The sequence below is a fragment of the Marmota monax genome, unplaced genomic scaffold (genome assembly GCF_021218885.2).
Source record: "Marmota monax isolate L192 unplaced genomic scaffold, Marmota_monax_Labrador192_F-V1.1 WCK01_AAM20220418_F8-fsc00126, whole genome shotgun sequence".
Taxonomy (NCBI): Eukaryota; Metazoa; Chordata; class Mammalia; order Rodentia; family Sciuridae; genus Marmota; species Marmota monax.
This window is the reverse complement of record NW_026695245.1, coordinates 5,437,728-5,458,999: the sequence shown is the minus strand read 5'-3', so window position 1 is coordinate 5,458,999 and position 21,272 is coordinate 5,437,728. Positions and strand designations below refer to the sequence as shown.

At 32.5% G+C, this 21,272-nt stretch overlaps 1 protein-coding gene across 1 annotated transcript in view; it reads left to right on the top strand.

Annotated features, from left to right (window-relative positions):
- The window catches only part of Mib1 (MIB E3 ubiquitin protein ligase 1), a 129,754-nt gene extending 112,562 nt beyond the window's left edge, over positions 1–17,192 (top strand). The window contains exons 17-21 of the mRNA XM_046433889.2: positions 1,006–1,198; positions 3,053–3,131; positions 5,055–5,168; positions 6,800–6,900; positions 10,825–17,192. Coding sequence (XP_046289845.1) covers positions 1,006–1,198; positions 3,053–3,131; positions 5,055–5,168; positions 6,800–6,900; positions 10,825–10,965 — 628 coding nt within the window. The 3' untranslated portion in view covers positions 10,966–17,192. The remainder of the gene's footprint in view (positions 1–1,005; positions 1,199–3,052; positions 3,132–5,054; positions 5,169–6,799; positions 6,901–10,824) is intronic.
- The last annotated feature ends 4,080 nt before the right edge of the window (positions 17,193–21,272 follow it).

Genomic DNA, 21,272 nt, shown 5'->3' with positions numbered 1-21,272 from the left:
GAACCTGTGTGTTTTCATGAGTTTCTGAAGCTTATGGTAGAAACAGTACCTTTTCTGTAGGTGTAATTAGTCACACATATGTATTTCTGTGTTTTATATCTATATTTTTATAGATATATTTTGTCTTTCTGTAACATAATTTTATACTCCTTAAGGATAAACTTAATGAAATGTCCAAAAAGAAGCTGGAGTGTCATATTTTTTGAAGTGTTCTATAAGTTGTGGACTTTGGTAATGCCTCATCTTGTCTTTAGTTAGTATAACTAACATGGTTGCTAGTTAGAATTTTTGTTTTATTCCTAGTCCTCCTTCTGCTTTTATATGTGTGTATGTGTGTATACACACAACAGATTCTGAGTATTGTTTATGTTAAAATGTTTTTTATTTCTTTGTTAGAAGATTCATCCTTTTCTATTGAGTGAGGAGGATTCATGTAGTTCGAAGTTTGAAATAATAGTAGAAGCAGATAGAGATGTATATATATAGATAGATAGATAGCAAAATACGATATACAGGATTTCATATAAAGATATTTATATGAACACTTGATTTTTTTTAACATAAACAATTGTTTTTGCATATACTAATAGTGCTGTGGATTTTTTTTTTCCGAGAGAGAGAGAGAGAGAGAGAGAGAGAATTTTTTAATATTTATTTTTAGTTTTCGGTGGACACAACATCTTTATTTTATTTTTTTTATATGGTGCGGAGGATCGAACCCAGCGCCCCGCGCATGCCAGGAGAGTGCATTACCGCTTGAGCCACATCCCCAGCCCTGCTGTGGATGTTTTAAAGACAATTAATGAATTTGTTACTGAAATTAAAAAAAAAATTAGTTATAGATGGACACCATACCTTCATTTTGTTTGTTTATTTTTATGTGGTGCTGAGCATCCAACCTAGTGCCTCACATGTGGTAGGCAAGCACTCTACTATTGAGCTACAACCCCACCCTGTTACTGAAATATTTTGATGGGCTTAATTTGGAATATTTTCCTTTATTAGTGGTCAGGTGGGTTCTCGGAGTCCTTCTATGATCAGTAATGATTCAGAAACCTTAGAAGAATGTATGGTGTGCTCAGATATGAAGAGAGATACTCTTTTTGGCCCTTGTGGACATATTGCAACCTGTTCTTTATGTTCTCCACGAGTCAAAAAATGCCTCATCTGTAAAGAACAAGTTCAGTCCAGGACAAAGGTAATTTTTTTATGTAGTATTTTATCATTTTATGAAGTTCTATAAATAATGATAGAAGAGAGTATCTGATATGATTTGTTTAATTTTGTTCTTCCAAATAACGTTTTAAAATATAAGAATGTATAATTTATACATTTATTTAGGAATAAGAATTTCTGAATTTATTGCTGGTTTACAGTTTTATCTTAGTTTGCCAACATAATTTATTATTTGAATGTAACTTTTACTCTCAGAAAAAATTTTTAGCTCAATGTTTTTCCTTTTTTATACCTAAAGTTTTACAGTTAAAAAAAATATTATCTACTGTTTTTCTTCCAAAGCCCTCTGTAACCTAAAGATTTATGTAAATCTACTTTATATTGTATACTGTGAAATTTTCAAACCTGTAGAAAAGTACGAGAACTAAAATGCCCACCCAGCAGTTTTGCTGGGTTGATTTTAGAGTGTTTGACTATAAAGAAATAGTGACCCCAAGTGGTTAAAAGGCAGTGAACATATTCATGAAAGTAAAACAAATAATAAAACTGGTATTTTGTTGGATTTGGAAGCATGGATTTTATAGCAATTAGAGAGTTACAAACACATGAAAAATTAATACGGACCATTTCTGTTGAAATTGCAAAAATAAGTTTCCAAAAAATGCTAACAAGAAAAGTATGAAATAGTCATTTTCTAAACACTGCTGGAGGCTGGGAGGCCATTCTGACATATCACATGCTTTCACTTAATAATTCCACTCCTGGGAGGAAAATTATGCTTTCAGAGATTTTTTTTTAATGGGAGAATGAGTAAATATATGGTTGTTAAATCAATTTACTATATTATCTTAAACTCTTTAAAAACAGTGTTAGATGATTCAGTGTTGGGGCTAGATTTAGAATCCAGCAATAATAGGGTCCTAACTAACCATGTTTTACTGAATTCTGTTATTACTTCAACTATGTAAATTCTGTGTACATATTGAGGCGTAAGTTGGGGAGGGGGCGTGTGCAAGAGTACACTTGCACATGGGTATGCGAGAATGCATGTGAGCATATGCTTGGAATTTTGGGAAGTTATAGGTGGGTGGTAGTTATCATTTTTGGAGAGTAGTTTTAAATGACACAAGAAAGAGCTAAATATGACCTTGTGTTAGAAAAAAAAAGAATGGGTAGTAGACCAATGTGAAGCCAAGGGCACTAGAGATTGGGTGAAGGGAAAAAGGAAACCAGAGCCAAGGTCGTTAATAGTCACACATCAAAATTGAATTAATCTAGTAGATATGAAGAGAGGAACTAACATTGAGAGAAATTATAGAAAGATTGGAAGACTTGTAGTTTAGGGAGAAAGAATAATCCAAAGCTTTGGGCCCCAGGCAGTATGGGAATTGACCAACTTCCCAAATAGTGTGCTTTTAGAGTTCCTTATATGTACGTAACAGAAAAATCCCTCTTGAACTTTAACAATCTGATTCATCTGGCTAGATTTTTATTAATGTTATATATCTATCTTCTCTTATTTATTTTTATACTCTGATTTGTTCATTATCCTATCAGTTCCCTTTCAAATGTAGTTTCTGGAAAAAAAATTGAAGTCCAGCCCTTTCTTCTTGACTTCAGAGGAAATGAAGTTTTTCTACATGATTTTTTAAGTTGGGAAGGGAGACTAATGCAGAAATAGCACCTGTTAAGGTAGAGTGCATAAATATGTGAAAATGAGCAACTAGGAAAGTAGAAGATAGAGGGGATGTGTGTGTATTAAGGACAGAGAAATGTAATACACATTTATATCCTGTATTTGAATATAAAAGGAGTTGTTAGAGTTATTAGTTTTATCTGTAGTTTTTTACTCTGTGCTTTTGCTTCTTCACTGTAGATTGAAGAATGTGTGGTGTGCTCTGACAAGAAAGCAGCTGTTCTTTTTCAGCCTTGTGGACACATGTGTGCTTGTGAGAGTAAGTAGCCTGTATGAAACTTCCTCAGTTATAATTACAACAATATGAAGTGAAACAAAATTTATAGAATATATATAGAGATATATATATTCAATCTCTCTATATATTCTGTCAGACTGATAGAATATCAGACTGTCAGCTATTTTCCTCTGCTTGGAGTAGTAGATGAGGCTGAATATACTCTGTTGTATCAGTTTGGATTTTTTAAAATAAATTTAAATTTATTCTAAAATGTTATTTATGCATTTCAATTCATAGTACACATATAGAGCACAATTTTTCATGTCTCTGGTTGTATACAAGGTAGAGTCACACCATTCATGTCTTCATACATGTACTTAGGGTAATGATGTCCATCACATTCTACTGTATTTCCTACCCCCATGCCCCCTCCTTTCCCTCCCCTTTGCCCTGTCTAAATTTCTTCTATTCCTCCTGTGCTCCCTGCTGCCCTCATTATGGATCAGCATCCACATATCAGAGAAAACATTTGGCGTTTGGGTTTTTGGAATTGGCTTAATTCATTTAGCATAATATTCTCCAGCTCCATCCATTTACCTGCAAATGCCATGATTTTATTCTCTTTTAATGCTGAATAATATTCCATTGTTTATATGTACCATAGTTTCTTTATCCAGTTCATCTAGTGAAGGGCATCTAGGTTGGTTCCACATTTTAGCTATTGTGAATTGTGCTGTTATAAACATTGATGTGGCTGTGTTCCCATAGTATGCTATTTTTAAGTCCTTTGAGTATAAACCAAGGAGCGGGATAGCTGGGTCAAATGGTGGTTCCAATCCCAGTTTTCCAAGGAATCTCCGTAAATGGGATGAATTCAAACTTTCCATATTGGTTGTACCAATTTGCTTTCCATATTGGTTGCACCAGTTTGCAGTCCCACCAGCAATGTATGAGTATGCCTTTTCCCCCATATCCTCAACAAAACTTGTTGTTTATATTCTTAATAGCTGCCATTCTGACTGGAGTAAGATGAAATCGCAGAATAGTTTTGATTTGCATTTCTCTAATTGCTGGAGATGTTGAACATTTTTTCATAGATTTGTTGATTAATTGAATATCATCTTCTGAGAATTGTCTGTTCAGTTCCTTGGCCATTTACTAATTGGGTTATTTGTTTTTTCGGAGTTAAGTTTTTTGAGTTCTTTATATATCCTAGAGATTAGTGCTCTATCTGATGTGCGTATGGTAAAAATTTGCTACCAAAATGTTTGTTCACCTCACTGATTGTTTCTTTTGCTGAGAAGAAGCTTTTTAGTTTGAATTCATCCCATTTATTGATTCCTGATTTTATTTCTTCTGCTATAGGAGTCTTATTAAGGAAGTCGGGGCCTAATCTGACATGATGAAGATTTGGGCCTACTTTTTCTTCTGTTAGTCACAGGGTCTCCAGTTTAATGCTTAGGTCCTTGATCCACTTTGAGTTGAGTTTTGTGCATGGTGAGAGATAGGGACTTAATTTTATTTTGCTGCATATGGATTTCCAGTTTTCCCAGCACCATTTGTTGAAGAGACAATCTTCTCCAATAAGTGTGTTTGGCGCCTTTGTCTAGTATGAGATAACTATATTTATGTGGGTTTGTCTCTGTGTCTTTACTATTGTCTTTACTATGTGTCTTTACTATTTGTCTCTATTCTTTACTATTGGTCTACAAGTCTACTTTGGTGCCAATACCAAGTCGTTTTGTTACTGTTGCTCTGTAGTATAATTTAAGGTCTGGTATTGTGATGCTGAGGATCGAACCCAGTGTCTTGTGCATGCTAGGCGAGCACTTTACCCCTGAACCACAATCCCAGCCCCTTATTAATGTTTTAAGTGTAAAATTTAATAGAAATAAGTAGCAAAAGGCAATATTTTAATTGATGCTTTTCCTTGTAAGACATGTTTGTGTTACCAATTTTCAGACTGTGCTAGCCTAATGAAAAAGTGTGTACAGTGTCGGGCAGTAGTTGAACGGAGAGTGCCTTTCATTATGTGCTGTGGAGGAAAAAGTTCAGAAGATGCCGCTGATGATATCTGTAAGTGAATTTTCTTAAAGCATTTTCTTATTTGCTTTCTTGTTGGGATTTGCTTGAATATCTCTCCCCATTTATTTCTTTTATTTATTTTTTAACAATTTTAAAAAAATATTTTCTAGTTGTTGACGTACCTTTATTTTTCATTTATTTATATGTGGTGCTGAGGATCGAACCCGCTAGGCAAGTGCTCTGCCACTGAGCCACAACCCCGGCCCCACTCTCCCCATTTTTAATACATTGTTGCTTTATGAAAAATAAGCTAAGTGAGTTGGATCCACACAGCAGAACCAGTATAGTTTTCTGGTGCTTTCGTTATAATTTTGAGATTATAGATTATAGACCTTAAAATATATGTCTTTTGAGGATCCTCATGTGTGGTATAAAGAATATTGTATTCTTGCTTAAAGAATATCAGCAGTAGAGCGTTTGCCTGGCACATGAGAGATCCTGGGTTCCATCCTCAGCACCACATAAAAATAAATAAATAAAATAAAGGTATTGTGCCCAACTACAACGAAAAAACTAAATATTTTTAAAAAAATGAATATTTGCCCTCTATTTTTAAGATAAAATTTTGGGTGATGCTGGAGGACGGGAAATCCAGGGCTTTGTGCATGCTAACTACATGTTGTTCCATTGAGGTACACATGAACCCAATTTAGTGTATCTTGAGGGGGAACATCATATTACAAGTTATTTTTTCAGTTTGCAAAAATATAAACCTCCAAGTTTATTTAAGTTGTTTGTATTTTATGGAATAGTAGGTATGCTAAACTGTAACATAGCAAACAAGTAGAAAGATGAAAAATAATTACTTTTTAAGTTTGATTTTGTCGTACTAGGATTGAACCCAGCCAGGGCCTTATGCATGTGGGGCAAGTACTCTACCACTGAACTACGTCCCCAATCATTACCTTCAGCCTTTTAAATAATACAGCTGTTTAAAATTATTTTTTGTCTTTTAGCCAGATGGTTTCTTTGTTATATAAATGTGTTTTTGAACAGATGAGAAAAAACATTATTGTACTCACTTCTGTCCAAAGCTTTTGTCTTTTTTCACAAATAGAGCAGAATAAAAATCCCAGGGATGACCAGGAGTAAAAGACCAAGAATACAGAGAATAGGAAACATGAAATTAAGGATTTCCCTTTATTTTTGCAGTCTACTGATAAAGGCCTTTCTTGAGTTCCTCATTTCATATCAGTAACAAGAAGCAAATTTGGACATAAAGAAAGGAGTTTTTTGTGTGTCTTCATAAAAATAATCTGAGAGACTTTAATTAGGACTGCCAAAACTGCTACCTGGTTTTTTGAGTTCTGTGGTATAGGAGCAGAGAAAATAAGCATGAAATATATTTGTGAACTTCCAAACAAAGCAGGAAGAGCCTTGGAAAACCTAGAAGTCAGTGGATTGTTGTCTAACAGTGTTAAATAAAATTAGAAATTAATGTGCAAGCCAGTATTTTTGAAGCTTAAAGAATGTAACTATTGTATCTATTGTCCAAGCATGAAAAATTTTTTAAAGATTCTTATATATAGTCTTGTTTTTAAATAAACAAAATAGTAATAATTTTAGAAATATCATTTTATGTTAAAATAGGAATAACTAAAAAGTTTTTATCTCTGTTATAGCAAGCGGGAATATTCCAGTGTTACAAAAGGACAAGGATAATACCAATGTCAATGCAGATGTGCAAAAGTTGCAGCAACAGTTACAGGACATTAAGGAGCAGGTAATGATTTTGTTATGTTGAACAGTAGTTCTCAGATGCTATGTGATATTTTTTGGTAAAAGTAGTTGAATTTTATCTAGGTAGCATAGTTTAAAGTATTGTATTACTTGTAGCATTTGAATATTTGTAATGAATAGTGTCAGAGTAGGAGATTTAGCCAGGTATTTTTCCAAAGTAGAAAACATGTAAATGACTAATAAATATGGGAAAAAATGCTCAACCATATTACTAACTAAGAAAACCACAGTGAGGGACCTTTTCAAATCTGTTAGAGTGGGGAAAGTCCAATCTAACAAAGAATGTATAGTAGCCATAACTCTTACACTGCTGGTGGAATATGAATTAGTAAAAACACTTTGGAAGATAGTTTGTCATTGCCTAACAAAACTGAACAGGGTATTGTTTAGGAAGAAAAACTTGGAAAAAAATCATATATGAGGCATTTAAAGTTAAGGGTAGTGGTTTTCTTGACTGGAGGCACAAGGGAAGTTTCTAGAGCCAGTTATCAGTTTGTGAGCTTTTATGATTTATATATATATTTGTGTATATGTGATACTTTGATAGAAAGGAAAGAGAGAGAGAGTGAGTATTTGCATAGTAAAGCAAACGCAAAATTCAGAATGGTGGTTATCAATAAATGGTGGATGGAAGGGATTGAGGAAGTTGTTGAAGGGGTTTCAAAAAGTGAGAATAGCATTCCATACTTTAAACTCAGTTTTGGTTATGTTGTTTTTAATATCTTATACATATCAACAAAGAAGTATATCTACTCAATATTTAACCAAATCAACAAGAGAAAGAAACTGGTGAAATTTGGAGGTATGAGGTATGAGGTACATAAAAAAGCAAGTCCTTTTTTTTTTTTTTGGCCCGGCCTTAACTGTTCATTCAGTTTTTTTTGCTGCTGTGACTAAAAGGTCTGACCAGAAAAATTTTAGAGAAGAAAAGTTTATTTGAGGGCCCACAGTTTCAGAGGTCTTAGTCCATAGAAGGCTGACTCCATTCCTAAGGGCTTAAGGTGAGGCTGAACATCATGGCAGAAGAGTGTGGTGGGAGGGAAGCATCTCACATGGTGATTAGAAAGCAGAGACTCCACTCTCCAGAGACAAAATATATATCCCATAGCCACACTCCCAATGAACCACTCCCTCCTGCTACACCCCACCTGTCTCCAGGTACCACTCAGTTAATCCCATTAGGAATTAATTCACTGATTAGGTTAATTAATTCACTGAATTAATTCGCTGAAAAAGTTATAACCCAATCATTTCTCCTCTAAACCTTCTTGCATTGTCTTCACACATGAGCTTTTGGAGGACACCACATCTAAACCATAATACTTACCGTTTGACCCAACAGCTTATTCTGGTTCAAAGGTTTGAGCAGCAAAAATGTTCTTTCTGTGATTTAGCATTACATCAGTATAACCATGCAGTTATAACTCAGTGAGTTCACTTTCTGAATTTATAAGAAAGTAACGTAGTCATAGATAGTAACCCAAGATAATGAATCACCACTGGTAACTAGTTTAGAATTGACTATAATGTATTTATTAGGCATTTAAACACCCATATGAAAAGATGAAAACTTTGATTGCATTCATTTTCTTTTTTTAAATCCCATACTTAGCAATTGTTATATAGTAAGTATAAATAAATAGGATTTTAAAGGTTCTTAAGTAGATCGAAACATATCTGACTCATTCTGATACAAAATAAAACATTTTAAAGAATTCTGAAGCTTCTAACATCTCCGTTTTTTCTCATTTCACTTAAAGTTGATCTTTTTCTTCTATGAAAAGCATTTTATCTTAGTATGAATTTAAATTTTGTGGATTTTTTGTTTGTTTGTTTGTTTTATTTTGCAGTGCTAGGGATTGAGACTATGATCTAACATATGCTAGGCAAGTTCTCTACCACTGAGCTATATCCCTAGCCTTTTACATTGAATAATGAAACTTTTTTTTCCTTTTACTAATTTATACATTTTATTGGAATAAAAGGTGAAAGATTTATGTTGTCTGAAGAGAAACCAGAGTATTATATGCACTGATGAGACTTAACTGAATTCTCTTATGGATCCTAAAAGAATAAATTCAGCTCTACTCTTTTTTTAGTGGTGCTGGGGATGAAACCCAGTGCATTGCACATTGCTAAGTAAGCGCTCTTCCATTGAGCTATAGCCCCAGCCTTCAGTACTACTTACATCCAAAGTTTAGCACCCCAAAACAAGTTTATTCTTTCTTAAAAATCCATATGATCATATTTTATCACCTTAGTATTTAAGTAGTTTTAATCAAACTAATTTTCTGAGAAATGTTGGGATTTCTTGGAGGAACACCTGTTAAGGTTAATTAGGAAAACTAAAGAAAATATCTGAATAACTCTCTTCACTTAAATATCTCATCTTTCTATTACCACCTTGTCTCTTTAACAGACAAAAACTGATATCAGCTGTAATTAAGAAAGTATTGATATTAGCTAGGCATGGTGGCACATGCCTATAACTCCAGCAACTTGGAAAGCTGAGGCAGGAGGATCCCAAGTTTGAGGCTAGCTTCAGCAATTTAGTGAAATCCTCTCTCAGAATAAAAATATAAAAAAGGACTTGGGATGTCTGGTAACATAGCTCAGTATTCAGGTACTCCTGAGTTTAATCCCAGTACCAAAAAGAAAAAGGATATTAATATTAAAGCAATAGCACAGGCTACATAGATATATTTACTTTTAGAAATAAGAGGAGTTATTAATTATTTAGAATTCTAGAAAATTTAGTGAAAATGAAACTGTTTTAATGATGCGAAAAAGGTGGTTTGGCTTTTTCAAAATCCAAAAAGATGTGATTTTTCTCTAGCTTTGCTTTTTAGATGTAACAGTTTGCCTTGGAGGAGCGTGGTAAACAATTTAAACCACAAGTCTTTTTTTTTTTTTTTAAACATTAATCTCTGGTATTGTCAAAGTTGGTAACTACATTGCCGTATAAGCTTCAAACCTATATGTCTTTTTTTTTAATAGTTATTTTTTTGTTGTAGTTGGGCACAATATCTTTATTTTAATGGGGTGCTGAGGATAGAACTCAGGGCCTCACATGTGGTAGGTGAGTGCTCTACCGCTGAGCCACAACCCTAGCCCCTTATGTCTTTTAATCTAGACATTTTTGCTTATGTATTTTTTTCTGTGTTATTAGGGAAAAGATATAATTCAGAATGAAGTGTAGTATTAAGGTAAAATTTGTTATAAGATTAAATATGTTTTTGTGAATAAATATGACTTCCTAGAATATTTTCACAGAAGTATACCTAACAAACTAAATTCTTCAAGTATGAAATTTATTAATATGTAGCTAAGGGTAATTATTTTTAACTTAAGGAATCTGCATTGCTAGTAGAACAGTATAGCACATTTTAAGAGTAAGAGTTCTGGGGCTATGTAATCTGAATTTACATTCTGGCATACTGCTTGCCTTGAGGAAGGTTTGAACCCCATTAAGCTTTAGTTTCCTTGTTTTTTTTTTTTTTTTTTTTAAACACAGGAGTGATGATAGTACTGAGATTGTATGGTATCTAGCCTCATTCTGGCAAGTGTTCATCTCTACACTGCTCCCACCCTCCAATACACCTGATATGTGGTAGTGTTTTCGTGCAAGAGCAGCTGAGTAGGACTGTTTTCATCCATTTCCTTTGTATTTTGGTATTTGCATCTTTTGTTTTATATTTAGTATTTACTTTATGTAGTACTTTGTATATTATCTCAATAGAACAACCAGTATTTAGATTTTATAGGGATAACATTTTAAATTTTTGAAAAGCAACAAAATTATTTGAAACAACAACAAAAAAATTAATGACATAATGGAGTTGTCACATAGTACATTTTAAAATACAAAATGTCTCAGCATTTATTACTTTATTATCTCACATTACAGACAATGTGCCCTGTGTGTTTGGATCGTCTGAAGAATATGATTTTCCTCTGTGGCCACGGAACATGCCAGCTCTGTGGAGACCGAATGAGTGAATGTCCAATTTGTCGCAAGGCTATTGAACGAAGGATTCTTTTGTACTGACTAAGAAACACAGAGTGTTTTGTTAGCTAAAGTATGTGGTCATGGGATCTTTGTAAGCTTTTAAGCTAGTTGGAAGTTCTAATGAATTAATTTTTAATATCATAGTTTCTTTACTAGAGTACAATTTGACTATCAATGTACTAGAAGAACAAAACTCTTCAGTTTTGATATCATGATTTTTGTTTATTTTTGTTTTCTTCTTCTTTTAAACTGGAAACATTAAATCCATGGTAATTCATAGGTAATTTCTTTTTAAGTTCTAAGGGGAAAATCCTTTAAGGATCTCCTTTTATTTTTCTTTTTATTGCATTTTCTCTTAAAATTTATAAATTTGTTAAACTCAAAAAATGTACTTCCATGTACATTTGTATCTTTCAGTTTATTATGATTTTATACAATGAAATGGCATGGGTACTCTGAGATGTAATGCATCAAGTGAAAACAGCAAGTTAAATTATTATGTCACATGTTAAGTGATAAATTATACTACAAATTCCACATGATTAAGGGACTATTGAAGAGAAGATTCTGTTTTTAAGATAATGAGAAGTTATCCAAATGTTTGTTTCTGAAATCTTAGTATCATTGGAAGCATAGATTAAGAGGATATTGACCCTGCGTTTACCTTGTTTTCTAAATTTAAAAGGAAAACTGAATCAGATTATAGTTTTAAACAATCATAGTGAAGAACTGAAGAGGGGGGCAATAAAAAAGTACCTATTAACTGACCATTAACAGTTGCATTTCTAATATAAATTTATGCAGTCAGCCATTTAAAAATATCTGTGAAAAGTGTACTTCAGTTTTCCCTGTGATTACTTATCTGGGCTTGATCTAAACAGTACAGTGATGTAGCCCCATTTGGGCCTCTGAGGTTCTATTCAGCTTGAATTCCTTGTCCAAAGGCAGCAATTTTTTCCTCTCTGTATCTATTAATTCTGACAGTATTACTGATTTTACCTTCATCAAAGGCCTTACTTCCATTATTCTCTCTCAAATAGTAACTCCTTCTATAATGAAAACAGTTTCTTTATATCTACAGATGAAGATATTATTTAAACTGCCAACAATATCCAAGATACAGTAAATAACTTAATAACTGATACTTGTTTAGAAAGAGTACCCAGACATTTATAGAAATATGTCTGATTGCCTGTATAATATTGGGGGGGGGGTGCACACTTGACTCTAGAGCTTCTAATTGTTTTCTCTCCTTTGAATGAGTGATCTTTTGTATCTAGGGTAAATATATACATAAATGTTTTGGGGTTCCTTGCTGCTAGATTATTAAAAAAAATCAGCTGTTTACAATAATACCTACTATGTACTGTGTATAAGCATACTTCTAAGTATAGTGGATTTTTTTTTTTTTTTGTAGTTTTTTTCGCCCTTTAAATCTGGCTAGCTTTTCTTATTTCTGTTTTTCTTCTGTAACACCTGAATGTGAAAATATGAAGTGTCTAGCCCTCATAGCACTGTTACTGGCTGTTTAATTATTAGCTGGCTGCATGTGTAGTCTTAGCAATCCCATATCTGTGTTTAGCTGAGTAATCTTTATTATTTTGAATAGTAAAGTCTTTATAAATTTCAAATTTGAAACTTTATGTTGACTATTCAGTTATCTAGAAAGGGGCCACTGAGACTATTTTTAAAGTATATTTTGAGCTTCGTTTTTTAAAAAGATGGTGTTCACATAGGGAGACAGACTTACTGCAAATTTGAAAAAAGCAGAAGTAGGGATTTTTCTTTTCTTCCAATTCATAGACCACCTATATTTCCACTAGGTCAGCAGGTAAGAAGGGAGCACCTGGCTGACTCTTGTAATTTGGCCAAACTGAGAACTGTGGAAAGGCTTAGTTGTTTTTCATTGAAGTCTCTTTTGTCTTCTGAAGCTGCAGTGCTAAAATTTATATCCCTAAAAGGCATTATCATCTTCCAAGCTAATTTAATTATTTCCATCATATGAGAAATTGTTTTCTATTATAGAAGTTATAAAGTGACTATAAACTTCAGTGCTAAATACTTGCAGACTTTATCTGTATCACTTTGAAGTTTGTTTAATAAATAGAAAATGTTTTTCTTCATGTTTTCAAGCACCTAAAAAATTAATGTTTTTTGAGTTTATGAGAGAGAATAAGATTAAGAATTTAATCATTTAAGTGACTTTTCTCCAACTCACGGAAACTGCTACCTCTTATATGTCTTTTAGCAGTACGTTGCCAATTAGATGTTTCCTTCTCATTATGTAAACCTTTTTTATCCTGTGTTTAAAAGAACTGTTTTCCTAGAATCATTTAAAAAAACATGCATTTATTTAAAAAATGTATTTATTGAGCTTCAGGGGCTAGATACACAACGTTGGAAAAAAAAGGGGGGGGGGTCAGCCTCTTAGCACTCACAGAATTTATTGTGTGGCAGTTGTATATTTGAAGTCCTATCTGTAGAGGAAAGAAAGAAATCCAAAGGCACTGATAGCATTGCTTCCTAATGTTTTAGAAGACTTGTCAGTGAGTAATATTTGGATTCCCTTTCTATGCCCCCTCACCCTCCCACATTTTCTTCTTTATTCTTCTAAGACTGTCAGCTCTGTTACTCCAGACACACACAACTTACCAGATGGTGCTATCCTAATTGTATGTATTCACATCATTTAACATTTTTACTTATATTGTATACATATTTAATTTTGTCAGGAGCAAGATGTTCAAGAAAAGATAATTTTGTATTAGTGAAGGAACTTTATTAGACAAGTGTTTAGCTGGACGAATTATGCTTGAAATATTTTTAATTTTAAACATTGCGAATTAACCAGTTAGCTATTTGAAGCATAAAATTAATTGATAGATAATATTGCAAATAATTTTGTCATATTTTTTAATGGCTTTAGCCATTTAGAGCATGCTAGCATATTGAAATGTTTGTTGCTTAAGATTTTTGTCCAGTTCAAATTTCAAAGCTTGCTGGGTCATTTTTAATGCACTAGAAACATCCTGCCTAGTTATGTGTTGCTTAATTGCTGTTCTTTGTTTATTCTGAATTCTGGACCCTTTTTGGACTAGGAATTAATTAAACTTAAAAAAAATGAAGAGAACAGAAATGAGTCAGGGCATTGGGGTTGCAAAATGTGGGAAACAGAAAAGTTAATGTTTGAGTGTAGAAGAAAAAAAGAGGATCATGTAGATTTCATGAAAGCATTAGTGAAGAGAATATGCTTAATTGAAGAACAAAACGGGTCTCTTAACCAATCATTTAGTTTAGTTTAATCGGCAATTATTTTGTAAATTATAGACTTTAACAGCTTGCTTTTTTTAATTCAAAAGGAAAAGCACTTATCCTCAGTGTCTAAAAGTGTTTTATAGTAATAATTTGTATAAAAATTGAATTTTGGAATAGATTTTTTTGCATTTTTTATTGTGGTAAAAAACATAAAATTTGCCATCTTAACTATTTCTAAGTGTACAGTTCAGTACTGTTAAATACATTCACATTGTTGTGAAACAAATCTCTAGAATTTTATCTTTGTAAAACTGAAATGTTTTACCCAGTAAACAACTCCTCTTTTCTTTCACTCCACTGTGGAATGGAATTTTGACCACCTATAAATTTATTTAGTAGTTAGTGATTTATTTAGTAGTTAGTGTTTGCACACTCTGAAGTCATGGTAAACGTCAAGTCTCTAAAATTTGGGGCAATAGCATTTCTCTCCCTCTGCCCCAATTATTATTAATAATAATTGGGTAGGTTTTAAATGCTTGTTTATTGAAAGAGTTTGTTGTTTCATTTTGAGTCAAAGGGGAGAAACATATGTTAAGTATCACAACTAAGTAAACTTGGAATTTGTAGCAAATTGGGGGGAGGTAATAGACTTTCACAAATTATGTGTGCCTTGTTGAAAATGTCCATTGTCTTTAAATTTACCATCAAAGTTTCAGAATATGTTTTTCTCTCAAAAACGTAACCTAATTTTACTTGCTTGAATATTATGATAGGAATGCTTACTGATATTACTTGATAATATATATCCTTGGAACTTTAACACACACATATATATTAATGGCAGTAATAATGATTCCACTTGTACTTTAATGCGTTAAATTTGAGGAAACTTTAATGTCTTGTGTATAGTGCTTTACTACAGTGAGGGGGGAAATTCTTTAGATTGAGCTTCAGTGTACTGATAAATGGTTAGTAGTGGGTTAAACTGTAGTATAAATGTAAACTAGATGGTGGAGCTGATGCATTAAAATTGTTAAGTTGCATTTTCTACCTCCTTTTCTGTCAGAGTATTACTTTTTCCATCATTTTTTCTTATGTGTGGTAAAGAGGAAATGAGAACCTGAGATTAAAATTGAGATTTTTATTTTGTTGGGAACTTAAGTGGTAGGTACAGGAGAAGTGACTTGTCACATTAATTTGGTGCCTGAATCCATAACTATAAGATAATTGATGTGTACAAAATGTCTTAAGATAATATTGCTGAATATTTTAATTTTCCTGTATAGTCTCTTGATTTGTTTCATAAACATGACTTCTTTCCTCCAAAAAAAAAGATCTTATAATTTTTATAAAATAAATAAGTGTGCCATTTTGTTTGAGATATAATTTCAGGAAGCTATTGAAAGTTCTGACTCAGGGCTTTTTAACAGTTTAAGCAATTGTTAGTTTTTTGGAAACTCCATCTACATAATTCTTCAGTGCCTTGAAAGAATTATTAACTTGGCAACACTATTAAACTTTATAGAAGATGGTCTCTAGTACACGTGTGACATTATATACACGTTTAAAAGTCATACTACTTAATCTTGTGTCATAGCGATACTACACATGTGCTGGGTTTGCATAATTCTTTAAAGGAAGTTTTCTAGATTTGCACTTGATTTTTTTTTTTAATATACTGATAATTTATGGCCATGACACTGTTACCAGAAAAATGTTTCTATGTTGTCATTATGCAAAGTGATCTACAAGTAATTTCTGGGAAGAGGAGAGAGAGTGAGAGAGAAAGCTTACACAGTTTGCTGTTAAGTATTAATGGAGGATAAGTTTGGGAAACACAGATTGTGTTCCCCTCAAACGAAACAAAACAAAAAAAATAATACCATTTAAAAATATTTTTTTAAGGAAATTATGAATTGCATGTCATTCTTCATTATACTCTTAGAGACTAAATCCACAAAATTGTTTTTCTAAGTTCCGTATGCTTGTGTCTTTCTAAATGCATTCTATTCAGTGATAGAAAACGGTTTTAGTAGTGTTTTGCTCTATATTCATTATTTAGCTTTCAATATTGGGTTAAAAATCTTACTTGTGGATGTAGTTACGTATGGCAAAGGATTCTTGCTTACTATCTTTTGTTAAAAAATGCTAATAATAAGAGCTAAGCTTTTAAAAACAAATGCAGACATTTACCATGAATAAAACCTGTGGTGTAATATCATATAATGCTTTTCTCTGATTTTTTAAAACTATTCTTTATAGTATTACATACATGAATTTTTATTTTTAAGGCATTTGAAAACAAATCTCAATACATCAAAAAAAATCTATTATTGTTGGAAAGGAAATTACCATATTTTTGAGAGACAAGGACATTCATCTCTAACTCAATATAAGAAGTAAGCATCCACATCTAGAAGGCTCCCATTGCAATTGTTTACATTTCAGGTACCTCTATCTAAGGGCCAAAGAAGCTTTCATACTTTAACACCTCCACACTCTTTCAGGATAAAAGTGTGTTGTGAAAATAATCTGAATAGGATAAACTTCATAAAAAGTAAATCAGTCAGGAAGACTCAGCTTTTCTTTTAAAAAAACCATCTTATTCCTCTTCACAACTCAGATGTAGATTTCCTTTTCAAGGTAGACATTTTAGAGCAGTGATTTCTTTGACTTTTATAGTGTTTTGTGACTGTATAAGTCATTGAATGGTTTAGGGGGTTATTTTTGCAAGTTAATATAAGCACTTATTTGTAGGTTGAGAGGTTGTCTAGTTCTAGTTCAAAAGATGTCCATCTCAGATGTTTAAGAGAAAAACCATCTAAACAAAATATTTTGTTTATTTGAAAAAAACATCTGTATTTCACCTTTAAAATTGTGAATTTATTTTGGATAACCTCTAAGTGTATTTTTTGTTTATTCTGTTGCTGTATAATTAGATATTTCATGCTGATATGTCTTTTAAATTGAAACTGTATAATAGCTTTTTGAAATAAAGAAATTTTAGAAAATCTGCTTTATATTTATCATTGACAATTATTAATCCTTCACAGAGGTTAAAATTACTTGATAGTTGTATAGTACGGTATTTTCCAAACTTAACGTTTAAATAATGTATTGTGGAGCAAGAATAAGTAGGAATTTATAATAAGGAATAAATGGATTAAAATAGAATACCAAAATTGAACTCAGGTAAATTTCTGAAGAATGGTCATTTGGCTAACAGTTTCTCCCTTTATTTAAAAAAAAAACTAGTTGATAAAATTTTTGTCTTTAATAAAAGAAAAATAAATTATAGGCATAATATAAAAATACAAGACTAGATCTGTAACAGAGATCATCAGTGGATGACATGCCAAGGGGACCATTAGGCAATGCTGCTTCTGCATGATGCTCTAGTCAGATGTAACAAATTGATACTTTAGATACCCCTTCATGCTAGGTTCTTCATTCATGGCTATGACAGCTTTCTCAAAGAGTTTCCAAAACAATATAAATTATTTTTATTTTTTTATATATTTTAGAGTATGGCCCTCCTTTCCTTGCTCTCGTCTTTCTTTCCACAAAACACTAATTAATCATGAGTACAACATTGACAAACAGTTGTAACTAACCCTAATTTGATAAAGAGAAACAACAAGTAAGAGTCTTTGCCTGTTTACAGACTCAATATGGACAAATTTGAAAGGTTCTAAGGAGGGCCTCACATACTGGAACAGAACTCACCATCAATCAACTGGATCTAATTGGCATCTACAGAATAATTCATCCAGTGACATCAAAATACACACAACTCTCAAGTTCACATAGAACCTTCACCACAAACTTTAGTGAATTTTAAAAGATTAGAAATCATAATATTCTCACAGACTACAATGGAATTAAATTAGAAATCAACAACAGAAGGAAAGGACAGCTGGAAAACCCCCAAGTACTTGGAGAAGTTTTACAATACTTGGGCCAAAGAAAAGAGAAATTTTAAAATACTTTGAGTTAAATGAATATACAAACTATCAAAATTTGTGGGAGGTGCCCGTAATGCCAGCTGTTTGGGAAGCTGAAGCAGGAGGAGGACTGCAAGTTGGAGGCTAGCCACTGCAACTTAGTAAGATCCTGTCTTAAAAAATAAATAGGTCTGGGATGTAGCTCAGCGCAACAGCTCCCCTGGGTTCTATCCCCAGTATCACAAAAAAAAAAAAAAAAAAAAAACCCTAAAAGCTAAATTGCAGGATGCAGCAAAAATTCAGCCCCTTGGAGACAAATTTGTAACATTAATTATTTTACATCTTTTCTAAAATAAACAATCTGAACTTCCACTTCAAAAAGAACAAACTTCAGTCCAAGTAGTCAGAAGAAAGAAAATCAGAGCAGAAATCAATAAAATTGAAAACAGGAAATACAGAAAATCAAGGAGCTGAAAGCTTGTTCTTTGAAAAAAATCAAAATTTTAAACTTCTAGCTAGCTTAACTAAGAAAAACAGGCATAAATTACTGAAATCAGAAGTGAAACATGCTCATTATACATTATATAATGAATATATAATTATATAGATTATATCATTTTTCTTTTATTAAGGACAAAAAAATTATAGGCATAATATAAAAATACAGGACTGGATCTGTAACAGAGATTCCATCCCTACATATTAGACAACTTAGATGAAATGGACCAATTTTTTGAAAGATGCATTACACACAAGGAGAAATAGACAATCTGAATATCAAAGAAATTGAATCCATAATAACTGTGTGTGTGTGTGTGTGTGAGAGAGAGAGAGAGAGAGAGAGAGAGACTGGAGATTTAACCAAAGAAGACTTTGTTAGGCAGGTGCTCTGTACGTAGGTGCTCTATCTACCATTGAGCTTTATGTCTAGCCCAATGATGAATCTTACAAAACAGAAAGCAGCAGGACCAGATGAGTTTATTGTTGAATTCTATGAAACATTGAAGGAAGAAATTATACCAATTATCTACAATCTGTCTTCCAGAAAATAGAAGCAGAAGGAATACTTCATGAATTGTTCTATGAAGCCAGTATTTCCTTAAACCAGATAAAGACCTTACAAGAATGGAAAATTATAAGTCAATACCTCTCATGAGTGTAAATGTAAAACTTCTCAATGATATTGGCAAACTAAACCAGCAATGTATAAACAGGTATATATAAAACCCACAACCAAGAAATTCATTTCAGGCATGCCAGACTGGATCAACATTTGAAAGTTAATGTGTTTCATCACAATAAGAGGCTGAAGAATTAAAAAATATGACCATATTAATAGAATAAGAAAAAAAACTTTGACAAAATCCCCGTCGTCATAAATTCTCAGCAAACTAGGAATAGAGGGGAACCTCTTCAATTTGATAATTCACAAAAACCCTATATAGTTGACATCATACTTGCTTTTTCCCTAAGATTGGGAATAAGGTAAGAATGTCATCTTTCACCATTCTTATTCAGCATTGCACTAAAGTCCTAGCAATGTGATAAGAAAAGGAAATAAAAGGTATACATATTGGGAAGGAAGAAATAAAATTATCTTTTTCTACATGGATTTCTATGTAGAAAATCTTGAAGAATCAAAAAAAAGGGGGGGGGGGTCCTAAAACTAATAGTAAGTTTGCAAGATGCAAGGTTAATAAACAAAAGTCAACTGCTGTACTATATACCAGAAGTGAAAGATTTTGAAATTAAAGACAGTAACATTTATGTTAGCACCAAAAAAATTCTAAAACCCTAGGGTATAAATCTAACAAGATGTAGAGGATCTAGAAGAGGAAAACTATAAAACTGATGGGAAAAAAAAAGATTTTATGTTACTAGGTAGGAAGACTTAGTATTGTAAAATGTCAGGTTTTCCCCAACTTGGTCTATGAATTCTTGCAATCTTAATAAAATTCCCAGCAAGTTGTTTTGTAGAGATTGACAAACTGATACAAAAGTTTATATGGAAAGGGAAAGATCTCATAATAGCCAACACAATGCCAAAGAACAAAGTTGGAGGACTAACACTACCTGACTTAAGGACTTAAAATATAAAGCAGTCAAAACAGTTTGATATTGATTAAAGTATGGACAATTCAGTGGAATAAAATAGCCCAAAACCAGAGCCACACAAATAGAATAAACAGGTTTTTGATAAAGGAATGAAGGCATTGAAATGAAGGAAGAATAGTCTTTGAGAAATGGTGCTAGAACAACTGGATATTCAAATGAAAAAAAACAACACAAAAACAAAACCAATACAGGCCTTATACTTTCCAAAACAAGTCAAAATGGATCATAGATTTAAAAGTGAAATTATAAGCTATAAAACTTCTTGAAGATAACAGAGAACATCTAGGAGAATTTGGGTCTGGTTATGTGTTTTTAGATAAAATACTGAAAGCATGATCCAGGAAAGAAAAGACTAATAAGGTAGACTTCATTAAAACTAAAAGTTCTGTTTGTGAAAGACATTAAGAAAGTGAAAAGGTAAGCGACAGACTTGGAGAAGATGTTTGCAAAACATACTTGCTGAAGAACTTGTATCCAAAATAAACAAAGAAAACAACCCAATTTACAAATGAGCAAAAGATCTGGACTCTTTACTAGAAAAGATATGAATATGACAAACATGAAAAGATGCTCAGCATCATATGTAATTAGAGATTGCTATTTAAAACAACATTGAGGTGGTACCATTCATTAGAATGGCGAAAATTAAACAACAACAATAACAACAACAAAAACCCTGACAATACCACATGGTGAAAAGGAAGTAGAGCAACAGGAACTCTTAATTTGTTGTTAATGAGTACAAAATGGTGCTGCCACTTTGGGAAATAAAAATTTGACAGTTTCTTATAAAAGTAATCATTATCATATGATCCAGGAATTATTTGCCCAAATAAGTTAAAAACTTATGTCCACACATAGAACCAGCACATGAATGTTTAAAGCAGTTTTATTTATAATTGCTAAAACCTGAAAGTAACATGATCCTCAATAGGTGAATGGGTTAAACCAGACTGTGGCAAATCTACATAATGGAACATGATTGGAAATAAAAAGAAGTGAGCTATCAGGTCATAAAAAGACATGGAAGAA